This window comes from Zootermopsis nevadensis, unplaced genomic scaffold, assembly GCF_977971745.1.
Source record: "Zootermopsis nevadensis isolate Lab colony 2312 unplaced genomic scaffold, Znev_1.0 Znev_ptg000008l, whole genome shotgun sequence".
Classification (NCBI taxonomy): Eukaryota; Metazoa; Arthropoda; class Insecta; order Blattodea; family Termopsidae; genus Zootermopsis; species Zootermopsis nevadensis.
The window spans coordinates 13,355,468-13,376,865 of record NW_028259140.1 but is presented as its reverse complement, the minus strand read 5'-3'; the positions used below and the strand labels follow the sequence as shown (position 1 = coordinate 13,376,865).

Below are 21,398 nucleotides of genomic sequence, written 5' to 3'. Positions count from 1 at the left end.
CTCAGACTAAATTTTCAACACATCAAAATAAAAAATTACAAAACCATACAAGGGTTTCTCTGTACCAAATGAAATGGATCTTCGACAATAACTCGGGCAAAACATGATCGATCGATCGATCGAAAGTCATGAACCGTGTGAATGTGAGGTTTACGTGTATACAGGATGATTCAAAAAGGTTAGGGCCAAACTGAAGGAGCGTATAGAGGGGACTCGGAGAGAACAACTTTCGAATAGGAATCCACGTCCTCCGAAGTTATCCTGAGTCATTCGAGGCTATTGAAGTTGGGGAAGTCTGATAACATACCGCTGAAATAATCGTACTTTGCTATTCTCCTACCAGCTTAATTTTGAATCACACGTATCCCGGGCGTTGGATAGGGAGACGAGGGCCAGTTGAACGGCCAGCCCGCTCCCCAGCCTTGACACCTCCCGTTTACTACTTTTGGGGGCATGTCAAGAGCCTTCTTTACGAGACACTGGAGGACGACCCAGAACAACTTTTGGCCAGAATACTTGCTGCATCTGACGTGGTCCGTGAGACTCTTGGGGTATTTGAAAGGGTGCGCCACAGTTTCGTTCGCCAATGCAATGCCCGCATTCAATGTGGAGGACGCCACTTTGAACACCTGTTGTAAATTTGGTGTGTAAGATTGCTAATGTAATCCTTGTACATTAATAAAATACGATTATTTCAGCCTTCAATGGCCTCGACTGACTTAGGATAACTTCGGAGGACGTGGATTCCTATTCGAAAGTTGTTCTCTCTGAGTCCATCTACACGTTCCTTCAGTTTGGTCCTAACCTTTTGAATTACACTATCAGTTATCATACATCTTACCCTTCACACTTATTGTACATGTAACATAACGCAAGACTGAAGTTATTTCTCAAACCCGCGATAATAACAGTGAGAACATTATTTACCTGTTTGATATCCTGTTATAATTCTCAAGAAATAAGCGGATTACGATTACTGAAGACATGGCACGGAGTAAATTTCGGCGGTAACTGTTGACCTGCGTGACAACTCTATACTAGCCCGTGGAGGGTAAAATTAGGTTGGAGCCTGTGGACTTCAAGCTGTGGCCATGGACCACCACGCGCATGACCAATTCGGTAAATGCGAAAGACTCCCGTTTTTACTAAATTTGATATTGGGGAGTTTCGCGGAAAAAAAAACTGTTGACCTATTATAATTTTAATTTAGGATAAGGCAATTTAACGACATTCTGAGATTATCTGAAAGATGTTTTCTCGAACAAACATTTACAGACATAAGTGCAAATACAAGTTAGCGTGAGACAGATGACAGTCTTATCACGTGGTTTTACGGTGAACTCTCTCTTCCACGCAGACCTATACATTATTATTTCATATTTACTAAGAATAAGATATTACAGACTGTGACATTTAGAACAAGAAAACTCTGGTAATGTTTTGTTGGGGAATACCGACGCAAATCGGGTGAATGTTTCTAGACACGATCCATGCCCGGCTTTTATTTCAGCGGTCCTGAACATTGATATCCTAACAGAAGTGGTGCAGATCACTGAACGGGCCACTGACTGCTGTCTCTTCTCGAGAAAGACCGATAACAGCGGTCGCGTTAATCTCGCGATAAACAGATATTTCTGTACGATTTGGCGGGCAGTGATCAGTGCTCGCTCATTGCTTGTTCTAGCCGACGGCAAGGCGTGCGTGGTGATATGCGATCGTGTGCTTTCGTGTTTCCCCAACTTGAAGACCCTCATAAATCCTCGACATGAGGGCCGTTTACTCAAGACCACTAGGTAAGTTATTCACCAACGGTGGGGGAACAAGGCCAGTGCGAGACGAGCCTTAGTTTGATTTTGTTGTATGAATTTGTGTACTAACCGAGCTCATTTTTTATTATTCATTACTGTGATTATGAATTTGTAATATCAACTTAATCTAAAGATGGAGAGACATTGGTATTTACCTACACGTCCATAAGGAGTTACAACATAGAAGGTTATAACATCCATATCTTCACTGTCGCGAAAAATTTTAACTTGATATAATTATACTAACGATTCCTTAAACGTATTTTTCACGACTCTTTTCTCCAGTTCTGTGCTTTCAACATTATTCTACTAAAGCCGTATATGACGAATCGTCGACAGTAATTACAGTTACATTTTATTTTCTCGGACGACCGCATTGCCGTATTTTCTTGTCTTCGAAGGGCAGTGTTGAGTCAAGGACAGATCTTGAGTTAAGAGAGTTTAATTAAGGCAGTAGATTGTTGAGCAGAGGACAAAAGCCTAAACTTTGGGGAAACAAATATTTTACCTGGTACAATAACTCGTAAGTATTTTCGTCAAGTCGGCATACCCGTTTCAGTTATAACTAGCAAAAAATTATTTTAAAATACCACCAGTAATTATGGTTTGGTACTGTCAAAAACTAGGTTGACCTAACTGCAGTGGTTATTATAACGTTTAAATTTCAGACTTCAAAAGTAGGGAAGACCTAAATCTAACAATTAAATACATTGTTAGATGTGTTTCTTACATACTAGATGCCTGAATACGTGGAACAGGGTGGCCGAATTCTTTTTAATTCCCTCGGGCTAAGAATAATTTTCCCGTTCGATCCAAGGTCACTAGCAATGATTTTTGAAAACTAACAGCCAGTTTTCGTTATCGTTGACGATACTTACCACAAATGACAAATTACCACACATGAATTTTATTGAAATGTGCAAAGATTACTACAGAGCTAAATATTATATTAATTTTCTTCTGCAACAGCTTATTATCTGACACAATTTTATCTAGGAATATTCAAGTGAACAGCATGTAAAGCATCAGAGGCGATATGAATCACGATTTATTCAATTTATTCGTTACGGTGATCTCGTGTTTTATTACATGGGAAAAATTCCATTTAGGTTAAATGTATTAATTTTTATAGGATTTGAGACTTTCGCGGAGAGTACAATCAACGAAATATTTTCGGGCAATCAGCCGCGTTAACTGGTTATCGTAGTAAATCGATGTTTCGGGAACCAACTCTGTCTCCATCATCAGGGTTCTGATAATAATAATAAGTATCTTCAGCGGTATATCATCATTGCTAAAAACCTACAATTTCAGTTCATTTCAACATAGTCTGTGACAAAAATTACTCGCAGTTTAAATTATTCAAAACTGAAAATATGTGAATGAGGATTTATGGTATCCTGGAAGTCATTTCAGTTACTCTAAGGGGTACTGGAACCACAGTTTTAGAACCGCTGCCGTAGTGTCACGTTTAAAAAATTCTCGTACCTCACCAATCCAGTGGTACTAAATGTCAAAGCAGGTTGTACATACAGTTACCACCGAGGTTCAAAGGGTCAAAGATCAAGGCAGTTATCACAGCCTCGACTCGACTTAAACCCGTTTAACTCTTTAAGGCATGATGATAACTGTGTGTACCATTTGTTATGATAATCGGTGAATCTGCTTTTGACCCATAGAATGCATTCACGGATTCTATGACAAAGTTCTGCGAACAAACATAATTTTGTATTATGTAAACCATTTGAGGCTTGTGACGTAGTTTCCTCTGCGATAAGGACTGAGTATTTTGGCGTGTCTCGGCTTCACGTTTACATCAAAATTACACCAAATTATTCTCTCCAGAGATTATTATTAAAATTCAAATTATCTTCTTCCTTACTGTCCACTTTTCACGTCTGCCCATCCTTCATTTCCGAAAGCCTTGCCATTTTTCAGGACACCTTTATCAGAAGATCGTGTGGGCTTCACAGCCGAAAAATTGTCACTTCTCCTCCCGCCCCTACTCTCCTCACCCCTCGTTCACAGTACAGCCACAAGAAGGGCAATTTTGAGACGTAAAACGTACGAAATGTTTACGTATTATCCTTAGACAGCAACCTGTATTCAAATTAAACTTTATTTAAAAATTTCTAATTGTATCCTACACTCAATCGACACATTTAGATCAGCGTTTCGATTTATATGATTAACGTTTATGTTTAAGCACGTCGGTAGATTTTAATTTTTTTTAGATTTTTTTTGCAGAACAGCTGTTTCGAAAAACATAGCAGGCAAGGATTTTAATGAAATTCATAAAAAAAGAATTCATTTGACAGATAAAACGCGGGTTTAAATGGAAGGCCTCGAAACATCAGAAAGGACATCGAAAGCCAGACCATATTCCAACTGACAGCCTACGGTAATTAATGGCTGAATGATTAATTGACTTAAAGTTTACTTAGCGCCACTGGTCACTTACGACTGTCAAGACATCAAACGATTTTAATCCAAACTAAAAAAGGCACACTTACTCTTATAAACATACCGAAACTACCTGACGCTTGAGCGACCGTTTCGAGCGGCTCGTAACGTTCGCGGTGGATGTCATGGCAACGCCTTGCTTGGGATCTGAAGCTGTAGTTCTGGACAACAGCGTTTTCACGACGAGTGGAATCTCTAATATTTTTCGTCAACTGTGACGTCGTCTATACACCACGTTATTGGCCCAGAACTAACGTCTGAAAGCGACGTTTCTTCAATACCAGACGTAAACTTGAAACAGCTATTACTCGGTAAACTGCCCTAGCCATTAATGTAAGAGTTTGTCGCCATGACTGTGTCGCGTGCTACCTGAATAACTGAAAAAGCTATCAAAAGAGTCGATAATCAGAATCGAAACGTGGGCGAGAATAAAACTAGGTGGATAACCCCTCGGCGACGTTGGGAAGAAGATCCCGGTAAGTCGCTTCTCGTTTCAGCTGACCTACACTGATAAACAGCGGTTGCCCACTTTTAGTGGAATGTTGTCTAATAATTCATTTAAAGAGTCAATAAAGTTGTTTCTTTCTATTGAAATAAAATTTCCTGAATTTGGTCTTATTTCCTGAGGAGATAACTCACTCAGCCCGCGTGTTATTTTATTCAGATCCATAACATTCTTAGACCTAAAACGTAACAACATCGCGATGCTTGTTGTAGAATGATAGCTATATTTTAGGTTGTAGCGCCGTCTAGTTTGGTGGAAGTTTACCAACGTTTCAGAGATATTTGCTACCTCCATCATCATGGCGATGAGTAAAATACACGACGCAACAACCCAGAAGACAGCCAACTTCAGACTGACCGCCGTGAAAACTTCAAATCCTACTTAATCGTCAGTATTATCAATGCCATTATCACACGATGATTTGTAATGCGTTAGTGTGGCTGGAAATGCAAGGGAAATAATTCAAAATTTTATTTGTCCTAAAATTTGTTGTTCACGAGCATTTTTTGATTTCCATGCTCGAATCGTAGCAGCAGACGAACAACTTTATTTGAAATAAACACATACTTCAAAAGAGTTACTGTTACTAAACGTTACCAACACCAAATATTAATTAGTACGTACGCCCTTCAAAGGATTGTTTCCAAAACTTTTGATTTGCGACTCTAACTATAGTTGCAATTATGACGCCAGTCGTGCGCTTATAAGAATCCTGGTTTCGGACTTCAAGAATCTGAAGTGGTTGATTTTTGTTGCACAGAGTGTACATATTTTGAAATAGTACTTTCATCGACTTCTTTTCACTAAGTGGTACATTAGCGTCACAATTAATTCATTCTTTACGAAGTAATGGCGCTGTTATTTAACAGCGTCATTTATTAACGAGCAATGTTATCTGGCAATGTTACAAGAATTGTTCGTGCCAAGATGGCGTCTTAATATTCAGGCGTACGTTTCAAACAAGACGGGCAGTATGCAGATTTGCAGTTCAACTCATGGTTCAAAATGTTTTCAGGCGTCAAAATACCGGCTCGCAAGAAGTTCTGATCTCACAAAGCATTACGAGGACTCACAAAATAAATATTTTCAAAGTCCGAAGTAAATGAGCAAAAGTATTTCAGAAATCTGCACGAAATTCATTACGACTATGACCCTTTAATTAGGCTTTATGGGATTATACTCACTCTACCCATCTTGTCACTTAAATTCTCTGATGACGCATTCATTTGGTGAAGAGAAAGGACGTATTAGACCCCAGTTATTTCTGTTACGTCAAACCATAAGTAAACAATATAAGGCCACAGATTTCCGTGTTAATACCGCTAATTATTTTCCCCCTTAAGCATAAAAGTTATAATTGACTTTGAGTTCTCGATTCTGCGAAAAAAGATAAAATAAAACATTAGGCTGGAAACTGAGAGCCGGGGGGCTGCTCAGGCTTGCACGTGGCCGTCCGGAAGACAGCCACAAGGTCGGTCTACGGCGTACTTTGGTATGAAAACGCCTACGAAGTTCGTGTAATTGGATATAATAAAATGTGTGCGTTATTTACCAGACAACTCAAATACTTTACAAAATACTTAAACCATTCTTCTGAATCCTAAAAATTTCTAAAACTATTTACTATCTTGTACCATATACAGAGTAACGTGGACTGCAGATATTTATTTTATTTAATACTCTATTGTTCCATTTAAAAGAATAAGATTTGTCTTTGAGTTTGTAGTAATTTGTACCTTTCGTGAAATGCATCTGATCTTCAGTATGTGGATGTGTGAAACCCTTCGGTTCATTCTTGACAAGATACGGCGTTATTCTAACACATCGATCTTCCTTCAGCTCTCTTATTTGCTATCATCGGATCTTTGACCGTAATTTCCTCTGATTCAACAATTCCTTCAATGGGGAGCTTCGAAAACTCCACATTTCAAGCCTCGTTCCTTCTTGGAAACTTTCCGATCGCAGTGACAAAGATGCGACTCATATGTTAGAGAAACAGTTAATGCAGTTGATACAGACGCATCATAAGAAACAGCGAAAAGGTCACACATTTCCTGGACTGAAACAAGATTCCCCTCGATTCTTGCTTTTGTAATAGCTCGAGTTGATCTGAACGACCTACCTACTTTAAAAAAACAAATTAAAATATTGCATTCGCAGATGAATTTTCATCACGCTGGCAATTGATGAACCTTGTAATCGTATTCTCGTCATGAACAGCCAGATCATAACACGGGCCGGAGCAAAGTCTCCGTCGGTTAACAAGCAGACATAGAAACGGAAAATGTCCAGCGCTGGATAAAGACAGACATAGCTGCAGAACGCGGTTCCAAGGAATTGGAAGTAAACCTCTCCGTTGTAGTGCATCCACGATGTCTAAGAATCCAATTTTTCACATTTCTTATAATTTGTCTCCAGAGGTTCAAAGGAACTCATTTCTAATTACTGTGACCTGAGGCTGCAGTATTGTGGAAGACTGGTGATTACTAGACAATTTTCTCGGTACAAAGGAACTGCAGCTAGGAACAATGACGATGAGCAAATGCCCACAACGGGAAACCCTGGAACGTCCAAATAGGTAACAAAGACTTCGTTTGTCAACCGACCTTTGATTTGGCAAACTAGCTTTCCACGTGGAGGACATTCAATTATCTCCAGACACTGTCGTTCTGGAGAAAAAAATAATTATCATGGACGACAGATAATTCCCGGAAGGACTGCATGTACACTTAACTGTTAGTCAATGAACATGTGATGTGCCCTCAGGACTTCGCCTTTAACTGTGCCGGATGTTGAACAACAGAAATCAAGAACTCGTTATTTTTTAAATAATTAATATCCAAAGTAAACGTGCATCTGCCGACCAACTCCCTTTTTAAACCGTAGGAAGATCCAAAATTTGCCTAACTGAAAGCCCTTCTTCGTTCGATACGATCTGCCTCAGATTCTCTAAGAAAGAGGCCGGGTTCACGTAATCAAAACACCTGCACCCTATCCTGACGTGCAAAACCCTTAATTATGTCGAAGGAATGTTTAATACGGTTTCGTTCTTCAAACTTCAAAGCGGCATTACTCATTACTTGTTTCGATCACTGGCCAGTAATTGTTTCACTTTAATAGACATCGGCAAAAATTAAATTTCAAAATTAAAGCAAGTTTTAGCCACCAAAATATCTTGCCTACGTCACAATAACTCAGTGGTTTATTTGCATTTCATTACGGTTCCAGCAAAAAGTATTGACTTCAGTTTTATTTATTCAAGCACAGACGTGTAGAGTCGCACACACAAGTTGTGTGCCGATACGTTCAAACTTATAAACGTTCTCAGCGTAACCTCTTAGGTCACGCATTTATTCACAGATTAGCCGTTACAGATCCAAGAATGCGACGTTGCCAATACATGAGCAGAAAGAGCATTTTTTCCACACCAGATCAACTACAAACATCATATATCAGTCGTTATTATTTCCATAATTATGGGCTTTTGAAATTAGGCTTAACAGCAGACCGGGAATTTAAATGCCAGGGCGTCCCGGGACGTACAACCACCGTGAAGGGGGAATGTAACAGTGTGCAAATGTTGTTGAAACATAGAAGCGGACTGAGACACAAGTGTGGTTCAGGAAACAGTGGAAGATTATACATTCGCCATCTTTCTCCTTCAAGACGCAATGACAATATTTCATGTTGGCCAAAATGGCCGAGTTCAACTACTTCCAGAGAGCGTCTAGTTCCAATACTACTTTACATATAAAGTTAATCTTCAGATTTTATATCTTGACCACAATGATACCTTTCACGATGATCACAAAGTCCCAGCGGCATCGTCGAAGGCTAATATTTTATGTAACTCGTCGAATATCTTTATAGAATTAAGATAAACAGCGGTTACACGCACTGAAACAAATTTCCCCGTCTTCTGACCCATGGAGGACATCAAATGCGAGTCTGAGAGGAGCTGTTTCACTCTCCCCTCCTCCCACTGCAACCAATAATCGACTTTAGATAATTTGCGAGCTTAGCAATGTGAAGGCAGTCTCTATTATCCCGCAGTTGCAATTCAGTGGCCGTGGAATGTAAAGTTTCAACATCAGTAAGTAGTCTGTCTGGATGTAAACATACCAATGAAAACTTGTATGACTTGAGGCTTTGCCCTGTCAATTCGTTCGCCGACGTCGCCGGGGCTCTTTCAGACTTTCCATCTGTTGCTTCGTCTATTCATGTCCTTATGAGCCGGGATAGCTCGGTCAGTATAGTGACTAGCTACAGGCTGGACGGGGTTCGATCCCCGACGGGGGCAGAGGATTTTTCCTCTAACCTCTGGGGCCCACCCAGCCTAATCTACAATGGGTACTGGGGTCCTTTCCCGGGGGTAAAGCCGGCCGGGGCGTGATGCTGACCACTCACCCCCATCTAGTGCCGAGGTCAAGGAAGAGAGGAGCTATACCTCCACTCACCCCAAGCGCCTACATGGCGTATAGTGGGACAAACTTTACTTTACTTTTTATTCATGTCCTTCATTTTAGGAACTCAGAGGTAAAAAATTAGGGTTACGAACAAAAGAAAGAACATTTAGTACGTTTACTTAGTTCGAGTTCGGAAGATCTTCAGAGTCTTATATCCACAGTTTCTTCTTACAGTTTTCGTCACTGTACTCCGATATGGCCGGCCTTTTCTCCTATTCAGTTACACAAAGATCGGGCAAACAGTGGTCTCCGTGAGCGCACACAGGTAGGGTTCTTCGTGATCTGTTGTCACCGACAGCCGCTGTGCGGCCACCGCACTGCTTCGAAAATGAAGCATTTCGCGGCAGAAAACCCGCTCGTGCGCGCAGAGTCTTAACTCCAGGACTTAAGACCATAAATTGTGTATTCTACTCTTGTCTGTCCAATGTCTGGCGCAAGCATGGCCAGCTCACATTCCTCGAGGCGTCTGTCGTAGTAACATCTACAGAAAACAAAATGTCGAGCCCTCAGTGGGCAACTTCTGCAAGCTCAGGTCAAAATATTATTCTCAAAAAATTATTTTCTGGCACTCTCAATGTGTGGTGCACACTTTGGCTGAGGCCATGTGCCACGTCCATTCAAAGCAACAGACGAAATCAAAGTTCAACAATTCCATTTTTTAGGTAAGAAACGGGTAAAAAGATATTCAGAAGCCATTCCACATCCTTATTTCAACTGTCCTGACGACAGGCGTCTTTTTGGTCCCTTACATACACGGGTAGTGAAGAAGACGCGAGCACTAACATCCTGGAAACACATCCATCTTTCACTGTCACGTAAATGTGTCAGCATCGCAGTAATTTTTACTATTGATAATTTAAACACCGCGGCTCCATAACAAATCATCCCAGGTTAAAAATTTCCAACACTTTACATTTTTTCATTTTACTGTATTTTTATCAATTATCTTATTCTCTTATTTATGGGACATACATCAGCTTCTACGATTCTGTGCAAATAAAGCATAAACATAGAATTTCGACAGGACAGATAATTTATAGCCGTTCTACGCCAATGTGGGAAACACGTCGGGCAATGAGCAGGTAACATGCTAAATCCACGAGAAAATTAACAACATCGACCTTCTTCTGCATTCGAACAAACCTTTGAGATAATATCTCGGGTTTAAATTGCTTATAATCAACACGCGACAAAGTCTTTAAAACCAGTTACGCCAGGAGCCTCGAGGTAGAAGCAGGAACATACGTAATCCTGGTCACGCCATTTGGCAAACACCTAAGTAACCTGCTTGGTAAATATTAAACAATTTCAGCGTTATTTGAACAAGTGCCGGATGTAAATCCAAATGTCCGAATGCTTCGTATTTCAAGTACTTGACGAATTTCGATAAAATTATATAATTACTTCTTAGAATTTAATTGCCTTTGGTATTTAATTATTATCAGTGTGGGTTCAATATAACCTCTAATTAAAATGAAGTTCAGATGGAACTTTATACTTAAAACAACTTAGCCAGATAATACAAGATTTGGCAGTCTTAGTACGAGGTGTGTCAATAGAGGGCGAACCGGATGTAGTACGAGCTTCTGCCGCTAGGGGGTGCGGCCTACATTCATAGTGAATCAGTGTGCCAGCCGGCATCATCGAATTAGCATTTGTTTCTTAATGGCGGATTTTCATGAACAAATCAAATTTTGCCAAAGACTCGCCAAAACGGCTACGGAAACCTATGAAATGCTAAAGCAAGCATTTGGGGAGTCCGCAATGGGTCGTGCACAAACTTTTGTGTGGCATTCACGTTTTAAAAATGGCCGAACCTCTGTCGATGATGACGAGCGTTCTGGACGACCATCTTCGAGCACAACGCCCGAAAATGTTACGAAGATTCGGCAGGCCATTCACGAAGATCGACGTCGTACCATCAACGACTTGTGCGACATTGTTGGGATAGGCTATGGGACCTGTCAGCTGATTCTAAAGGAAGAACTCCACATGCGACGCATCATGACAACGCGCCAGCGCACACCGCCCTCAAAGTTCGGCAGTTTTTGGCCTCAAACACCATGGCCGTCATCCCGCACCCTCCTTATTCGCCGTGTGACTTCTTCCTCTTCCCAAAGATGAAAATTCAGCTAAAGGGAAGGAGATTTGAGACGATAGAAGAGATTCAGGCAGAATCGCAGATGGTGCTTGACAGGCTGACAAAGAAAGATTTCCAGGGATGCTTCCAGACTTGGCAGCGGCGCTGGGATCGTTGTGTTCATTCCCAGGGGAACTACTTCGAGGGTGATGGATGAATTTAATACCTGAGATAAGTGTACGAATTTTTATAGGCGCAGTCTTGAAACTTTCCGATCGCACCTCGTAAGTAGCCAATTACGTAGGTAGTATCAGTTCACCGCAAAGCCGATGAGACACTTGCACACCTATTACTAAATACAGCTCCTCGTAACCACGCAAGTCCCTTAAATAAATTTTAACACACCATGGCCCGTACAAACACGCAGCGCTCTGTTGTGTCATTATTTGTTTGAAACCGAAGCTCGTCGAAATAATATTTAAGAATCCAGTCCGTGCCGCAAGGAAGACACCACGATTGCACATTGCAAAAATAAATTCATTAACTCTCTATGAGAATCATATGATGCACGCAAGAACAAAATTGAAGGGCTATCGATTGTTAAAGCAGGTGGGGAACGCATTCTCACTGGGTTTTAAAGGGTCATGGGGTTGGTGTGTCAAGCGAGAGCTGGAGATGTCCCATGGGGCAGAACTGACGAATTAATGAGTTTTAAGTCGACGTAATATAATAACTTGACCTTTACAAAATTTTCCCCACTTATCAGCATTTAAAGTACTAAAGCATTAACATACGGCCAACCTAAAAGTGGCATTTCACATGCGTATATTTTTTCATGTAGTGTGTGAGTGGAGAATTTTGCTAGGGTAATTAATATTTGCCCGACACGATACTCCTGAAGTATTTCCAGCAGGGAAAAGGTCGAATGTTATCCGAATACATAAAATAAGAGCAGGTTACATGAGTCCAGACGACGGCTCTGAGCGTCGTGACGTCACACAGTCAACAACGCAACCTTTCGGAGAAGAATGAAATCACACAATTCAAATAATATTCAGGCAAGTTTCGGCTTCAGAGATTTTTTTATATACTTTTGTTGTTCTGTTGAGAGTAAGCATTTTTAATTCCGAAGGCACCTTTGACTGTTGGCACATAATTTGTAAACTCAGGAAGACTCGGACATTATGGAAGTAACATACGACGTTGCATATTGTAATGACATCAGCTTATTAAGACGAGCGGACATGTTTATTAATTTCACCTACTGGCTGATAAGAAAGAAAGAAAGAAAGAAAGTGGAATTAACAACGAGAAAGTAACACGGACAGAAATAAATTAGAGTAAATTTGGGAAATATAACATAAAATAATGCGAAAAAAAAAACAGTTTCATACATTTGGGATTTATCAAACACGGCATTCAAATACAATTTACTGTGTAAGTGTCTTTGTTTTTGTAAAATTCTTGTTATTTTCTCCTTTGTATATTTCGCTTGCATATTTCTAGTCCCAAGGCTGTCACTAAGTTTGTGTGATTCATTTCCGATTATTCTTTTTAGATAATAGAATTTTTAGTCCCTTTATTACTGTGTTCTTTATGACAGTTTCTCCCCCAACTCCATCAGTTCTGTCATAATTGCATTCATCTTAGTAACGAAGAATGATAGTTAATTATCAGTCCTTCAAGTGTGAGATGCGAATTTCAACTGCGTATCGAGCTCAGGAGCCTAATTGTGCGATAATCTACAACAAAAGAGTCGATTACGGCTTGTAAAGCGTAACATTGTAAACAAAAACTTTTATACCTTCATACTGTTATGTGAATGTAGCATCCCCTGAAGATGGCTAAGTAAAGCCGAAACATACATGGGACAATTTTACCGCTCATCATAAATAACCCGATGACCTCCTTCTCGGTAATAAATTGAATGAATGACATGAAATGAAAATTAATATGACGGAAAAAAAAATCAAACTTTTTGAATGTACCAATCGTTGGGCAGTGTAGCCAACATTACGGGTTGAGTCACGTGAAGGTGACAACTAAGTTTAGTAGCCTTCTTTATATTTGAATAAAAATTTTCTTGGATATTATCCATCGTCTAGTAAATATAAAACGTAAAACGACGTTTCGGAGATGGGACTCTATCTCCGTCTTCAGGTTCCGGTCCGGAGATAGGGATTACCTCTATCTAGTGGGCCCAACTGTGTAGGAACCTGAAGACGGAGATAGAGTCCCATCTCCGAAACGTCGTTTTACGTTTTATATTTACTAGACGATGGATAATATCCAAGAAAATATTTATTCAAATGACTCTTCACCATCGTCAAGAAGTTTATTAGCCTCATTTATATTTCTTGCTACCAGAGTCTCTATCTTCAGAAACGAATTTATGTTTTCTCGCCGCACCGCAAGGAAGGCGAACTTGTCTAGTCAACGCATATTGGCTATCATATGAGTACAGGACGCTGCTGTAAGGATGACCAGGTGCAAACCGGTGTGACGAGTTCGTCCACGAGTCCCGATCAGAAGTGGAAAATCCCAATACAAGGCTTACGCAGAAAATAAGTCACGAAGGTGAATGCTACAAGTTTTGTTGCGTTCGTAATGTTTTAGAGCCGTTTATGACGCTAAGTGAGCATTCACAGCAACGGAGATTGTAAAACTGGATTTTACGATACTTGAAATATACATAAAATGTACACACTAAGTAATTTTTTGGGTTGGAAACACAAATGTGGTAACAGCATGACACTGCAGTGTTTTATGTAATAAGCATATAATGTAATTGATTGGACGTCCACAATTCCGGGAATTTTAAGAAACATAAATGACTAATATAAATACTTAATTTACGACTGTGGTAACGCACGTATTCCGTCAAAATCAGTCAGTGGAAAGAAGCCACAATTGCTATTCCAGAAATCCTAGCTCTCTTATACGAGGTGCGATCGGAAAGTTTCAAGACTGTGTCAATATAGGGCGAACCGGATGTAGTACGAGCTTCTGCCGCTAGGGGGTGGGCCTACATTCATAGTGAAACAGTGTGCCAGCCGGCATCATCGAATTAGCATTTGTTTCTTAGTTTCGGGAGTTTTGGTAGTGCATTACACCGACCCTCCTGCGATTTCGGAATGGCGTGTGCATCAAATTTTGCCAAAGACTCGCCAAAACGGCTACGGAAACCTATGAAATGCTAAAGCAAGCATTTGGGGAGTCCGCAATGGGTCGTGTACAAACTTTTGTGTGGCATTCACGTTTTAAAAATGGCCGAACCTCTGTCGATGATGACGAGCGTTCTGGACGACCATCTTCGAGCACAACGCCCGAAAATGTTACGAAGATTCGGCAGGCCATTCACGAAGATCGACGTCGTACCATCAACGACTTGTGCGACATTGTTGGGATAGGCTATGGGACCTGTCAGCTGATTCTAAAGGAAGAACTCCACATGCGACGCATCATGACAACGCGCCAGCGCACACCGCCCTCAAAGTTCGGCAGTTTTTGGCCTCAAACTCCATGGCCGTCATCCCGCACCCTCCTTATTCGCCGTGTGACTTCTTCCTCTTCCCAAAGATGAAAATTCAGCTAAAGGGAAGGAGATTTGAGACGATAGAAGAGATTCAGGCAGAATCGCAGATGGTGCTTGACAGGTTGACAAAGAAAGATTTCCAGGGATGCTTCCAGGCTTGGCAGCGGCGCTGGGATCGTTGTGTTCGCTCCCAGGGGAACTATTTCGAGGGTGATGGATGAATTTAATACCTGAGATAAGTGTACGGGTTTTTATAGGCGCAGTCTAGAAACTTTCCGATCACACCTCGTACGTAGAAGTACAAAGCTCGTCCTGGTTGTAATTCGCCTGGCTCGATCATTTAAATCCTGGATTTTTTCCATTTGTGTTTACAACTTCCATAACAACAGTAATCTTGAACGCATCCTACCATCGCACTGTACATAACCCGTGCTACTGATAGCGTCGTTAAATAAGGAACAAGCGAAATCCCGACTACTGTAAATTCAATAGCTTTGTTTGCTGGCTTGTTTTCAATAGTTCCAAAGTCAACCCAACTTGACAGGCTATTCGTGACAGCGAACTCTTTACTCCTGAGCACAAACTGATTAGTTATATTTGTTAAGTTGTCCATTTACGAAATTGTATCATCCTTGCTTGATTTTAAGCGGGATATCCTCCCTTTGAGAGATGTGTGGATCTGTCCCAACGCGGCCTAAACAATGTCTGCAGGGCCTACTACGAAATAGATCTGACATTGAGTTTATTTTTCTTTTGTTGGCAAGAGAACTCGCCTTGCGTGGGAACGAAGTATTTGCTGCTGCAGAAAAGTTGTTATGAACTCGTCTAATGAACACTTATTTCTTCTGACGTCAGACGTACGTGTTCAACGAAAGCGGAGGTCATGGTCACTATCGGCAATGTCCGGGGATAGTCATTACTCTGTGATGTACACTGGTCTGTCCACCCTCCGTCTCTTATAAACACACGGACGTCTCAGACGTGTGAATGACGGAGGGCCCAGGCCACCAAATGAACTGTACCGACCCCAATGCTGTGTTCATAACGAACTCCTCATAAAAATGAACACGCTACTTTAATACTTTACAGGAAAAACTGTTGTAAACAACAAGACGTATTTCAATGTGACATTCTACCATAACTCTTCAAAGCACAGTGGAAACTGTGTGAACCACTGCCTTAACTACTCATGACTCAGAATTTTACCCACAGAGTGTGTTTATGGGACAAGGGGTCGTATGATTCTCATAGTAAAATGCGACAGTGAAAGAATCGATAATTTAATGGATATAAGTTTGTTTTATTTTGTATATGAAGACGATATTTACAGAAATATATGAACTTCATGTTTCAAAGTGATACTAATAAACTTAATTTCATAAATGAAGCTTCCAAACGAAGAATAATGGTGGTATACTTAGTACATCGTGTGTGGAATAAATGTCCTTACTTAAGATAGTATAGTTGCGTCATATTGTGATATTAATTAAAATAATTATTATATTTGTTTACCGTCAAATCACAATAAAATAGTAAGATAAGATAATTAAAATGATTAAAATATCATCTTATGTTCCATATCGAGCATTCGATTTACATCGGAACATTCACAACATGTTTCGGTTTATCAAACCGTCATCAGGTGTAATTATAAACTCTTTAAACTCAAATTACAATTATTTATAGTTTTTACAATTTTATAATTTTATCATCTTTCTCAGCATATTTTTTGGAAGTTGTGTCTAGATATTATTAATATAACATTATTGTTGAGGTGGTGTAATTGATGTTTATACCAGTCTGTGAAGTAAAGGATTCGAAAACATTAATGAAATATGATTGAATATAGAAAACAAAATGAACTAAAATAATAAATAATAGCAAATAAACATACCATATATGAAATAGCAATAGGTTCAGATGTGTTCAGAGGAGAGATCCAGAAGTGTTACCATCTCAGAACAAGGTTCGTTATTGACTGCGGTGTAAGTGGGTGAAAGGTGGTTTGTCAGGGTTGGGGTCAAGGTACTGGAGTGCATTAAAAATGGAGTTATTAAGAAAAATGTTGTTGTCGTTTAGGCAGATGTTTTGCTTATAAGTTTGTTGTATGTGATATTTTTCTATTGTATCTCTGTGTCTTTTGTTTTTTACTATTTTTATAATGTCCATTGTTTCATTTATTGTATTATATGCATGTCCTGTATTTAGAATATGTTTTGCGTATGCAGAACTGTCTTTATTGTGTTTATGGCTGCTATGTGTTCTTTGTATCTATGTGTGAATGTTCCGACGTAAATCGAATGCTCGATATGGAACATAAGATGATATTTTAATCATTTTAATTATCTTATCTTACTATTTTATTGTGATTTGACGGTAAACAAATATAATAATTATTTTAGTCCTTACTTAATTCAAACTCATTCGTGTGAGTGTAATTAAAATATTCTAGCGGTTAGAACGCTGGCCTTGTAATCCTGGGGTCTCGGGTTCGATTCCCGGCGGTGCCCGAATTTATAACTTGTGTTGGGCAAGGCCGTGGTCTAGGCAACACGGAGTTTTCCTCCGGGGGCTTCCCCGGTTTCTCCGTGGCATCCCATTCACACACAGAAGAAGGCAATGGCAAACCATTTCTGGATCATCTGCCAAGAATGTATATGAACAGGTCCCAGTCCGAGAAAAGGATCGAAGGATCCTGTCGTCAGACGGAACACTAAATAATAATAATAATAATAATAATAATAATAATAATAATAAATAATTGCTGAAAATGTCAGTATTACAGCTGTGCGAGTCGTGACTGTATACATTTTAAAGCTGGAATGGTTGAGTAAAAATATCAAACCCCCCCCCCCCCAGATGAAATTCACGGTGCAATAAGTAACTCTGGTATTCAGGACATTTCGGGATCCATTGTCAGCAGTGTAACTAACCATCTCATCGGGTGCGAAAACGAAGTCTACTGCACATTCGAAAGACCTAATTAACAGCGGATGGAACTAAGACAGAAGTTACACGTCACCTGAATTTTAGTAAAAAAAAAATTCACACTTCACCTAGAAGACTAGAGATCTCTAGAAGGGCATCACTCTTTCTGTACATACTTTTTCCATAGCCGTAAAATAAATATTTTAGCCACATCTACAAAAATACACAACGAGGTATTTATCTCCAATCCTTTGTTACGTATAACGAGTGGTTTTATATTACACGGCCTAACAACACAGAAGACAGTCATATTCCTGCTAATTCCAACTCGTAGCCTTACGACATATTTGTTTCTAAAATACAAAATATTTCGTGGGGATTAGCCTAAAACGAAATACGTATATATTTGTTAAACACTTTAGCATTGACCTTTGAATGCATTACTGCATGCTTCCTGTAATGTTTAGAGTATGACTGTATTTTATAAACGCAATTAGACTTGTTATGTTAATTTAAAAACAAACATTATCAAAATGCCACAGTTTCTTATTTATGGCCAAGACCCCATGTAATTTTATCACGATTTAACATTATATCAGAGGCACAGAGGAGTAAAATAAGAATCAGAGCAATTCAAACAGTAGACAGAACAAGTTTCTATTAAGAAATAAATAAAATTAATTATTCGGTTTTGTCCGTCTAATCACAATTATATTTAAAATTTAAAATTTAAAATTTACAAATAAGATAATTAAAATATCATTTTATGTTCCACATCGAATAATCGATTTACATTTGGAACATTTTTACAACATGTTTCGGTTTCATCGAACCATCTTCAGGTGTAAAATTATATCAACAAACTTAAAACTCAATTACAATTTCATTGTGTAGCTCGATGAAACCGAAACATGTTGTAAAAATGTTCCAAATGTAAATCGATTATTCGATGTGGAACATAAAATTATATTTTAATTATCTTATTAGTAAATTTTAAATATAATTGTGATTAGACGGACCAAACCGAATAATTAATTTAATATTTGATTCACAATATGACGCAATTATACTATCTAAAGAAATAAAAATAAAGTATTCAACTGACCAAGTTCAAAACATACAGAGAAACATTATTTATTCATAATAAATCGAGTAATTGCAAGTAAGCACAGGAAAGCTTGAAAACCGCTCTCTTTTTCTGAATACGCCATCTTTCACTGGTGTTGAGTACCAACTTGACAAAACCAAATTGCGCAAAATTTAAAATCATCGGTGTAAAATATTTACCAGTAACATAGGCTATCATTACAACAGCCTCTGTCACTTTATGCTAGTCTCTCATGGATACAAACGTTTTATGGGGAACATCAACTTTTTCATGTGCGAAGATACATTTCACACGAACCACGTACTCTTTTTAATTTGATCAGAATAGACGAAAGATAATAGTTGAAACGCGAGGCTTCTCATCACACAAATGCGACCACTCAGTTCACATTTCTCCCAAGATCGCTTTATTTTTCATAATTCTCTTCTTAACCACGCACAAAAGTCTCGTGTCGAGGGAAAATGTTCTAATCGGATGGTAAGGCTGGATGTACCGTGGCGCCATAGTCAACGAACGCTGTAATGTAAGTAATCTGGTAAAAGTACATTTACTTCCTCGTGTAGATAACAGAGGTCAGCAGTGCGCATGTCACCGTGATTACACAACTGCACCACGCAGTTTAATTTTCTCATTTAGTTCAGATCGGTTCATGGGCGTCAGAATGACGAAATGTTTGCAGCCAAATGACTGTGTAACAGCACTAAGTTAGGTTAAGCGTTCTTAGTGGCCCTTCTACCAAATAATTTGACAATAAAATTATCTCGATCAGCCAGCAGACACAACGCACTGGTGAGCTTCTTCAATAAGTATTGCGGTAAGGGGCTGTTCGTACAGAGCCAGAGGACAAGAGACCGCTGGGGAGACCTAGACGTAGATGGGAGGATAATCTCAGGCGGGATCTATGGGAGATAGGAGTTGAAGGAGACTGGATTTTGTTGGGCCAGGACAGGGTCCGGTGGAGGGCTTTGGTTAATTCGGTGATGAACCTTTGGGTTCCGTAAGCCATCTGGTTGGTTGGGTCCACTATTTGGGAAGCCTGAGGGGAAGAGATGACTGGGAAGACGTAGACGTAGATGGGAGGATAATCTCAGGCGGGATCTATGGGAGATAGGCGTTGAAGGAGACTGGATTCTGTTGGCCCAGGACAGGGTCCGGTGGAGGGCTTTGGTTAATTCGGTGATGAACCTTTGGGTTCCGTAAGCCATCTGGTTGGTTGGGTCCACTATTTCGGGAAGCCTGAGGGGAAGAGATCACTGGAAAGATCTAAACGTAGATGGGAGGATAATCTCAGGCGGGATCTATGGGAGATAGGAGTTGAAATAGACTGGATTTTGTTGGCCCAGGACAGCGTCCGGTGGAGGGCTTTGGTTAATTCGGTGATGAACCATTGGGTATTCTAAGCCATCCAGTTAGTTGTTAGCTAATCGCTTGAGGGGGGATTATTATTACGATTAGTAAAGACGAGATAGGGGCATGGAATTATACAGTGGGTTACTTTGTATGAAAGAGGGGAAAGTAAGTTCTTTAAAATAAGTTGTTTAAATAATGAATGAAAAACAGATGGACAATGTAGAAATTAAAACAAAGTGTATGGGAATGTTGTTCAGGATGTGATGCAGTGAGGTAGGCTGTGAAGTAAAGTCCTGTACAGTTTTAGGGAAGCTCTAAGTGCCTTTTAGACACTCAGGAAGAAAGAAAGTGTGTGGGGAAGATGTAACGAAAGTCGTGGTAAGGTGCACCTCAAACAGAAGGAACTGCGTCTATTTAACATGGTCAGGCTAAGGAAGAAGGCCACAGAACGCTATTTCTGTGAAAATAGGTCTCTGACAGAATTTCGCAGAGGAAAGAGTCGAATCCCTTGCACTTAAACAGTTGATGCCTGGGCGATGCAGGTTCTGAGCATGTCGTACGTTATATGGTGAAAAGCGGTGCCTTCGAGGGCACTTAAGGACAACATGACGGAATTATTCGAGGCTGGCGATTACGCCTTATTCGGTGGGACATGAGCTACGGCCTTGAGGTTTTAGTACTCGAGTGGAGAACAACTCAAATTCTACCAAACTAGCTGCAAGGTGGCAGACCTGATCAGCATGATGGCCACTGTCACGCCCCAGGCCGGATATTGGCAGTTAACAAAGAACATGCTCCTTTTACTCAGTCTTCATTGTTCATTAATTGTTTTTTTTGTTGATTCTAATTATCAGCTGTTGATATCTGCAAAAAAAAAACCCTGAACCTTAATCCTTTATTGGTCAGTGGTAACTATGTATAACACCTGCTCTATGTTAATAACTCTGCAGGTCATCACAGTTTCTACTTAAGGGTTTCATCTCGTTCTCAGAACAAAGTCCATATATTTCCCAGAACCATTAAAAACTATTTGTGTCGGTGATGTATTTTTTTTTTGGGCAGGGGGAGAAAGTGAGAATCAGTGTTTTATCAAGTAAGTGCGACATCTAGCAGCTTCGCCATAAAATCAGATTTCGTAAATACTGCAAATAATGC

At 39.8% G+C, this 21,398-nt stretch overlaps 2 protein-coding genes across 3 annotated transcripts in view; one reads left to right on the top strand and one right to left on the bottom strand.

The window, feature by feature from the left end:
* The window catches only part of LOC110840611 (uncharacterized), a 356,302-nt gene that overhangs the window by 28,287 nt on the left and 306,617 nt on the right, over window positions 1–21,398 (bottom strand). The window lies entirely within an intron of this gene.
* Window positions 1,651–21,398, top strand: part of LOC110837022 (scavenger receptor class B member 1) — a 162,225-nt gene continuing 142,477 nt past the window's right edge. Inside the window, exon 1 of the mRNA XM_022078769.2 lies at window positions 1,651–1,793. Coding sequence (XP_021934461.1) covers window positions 1,766–1,793 — 28 coding nt within the window. The 5' untranslated portion in view covers window positions 1,651–1,765. The remainder of the gene's footprint in view (window positions 1,794–21,398) is intronic.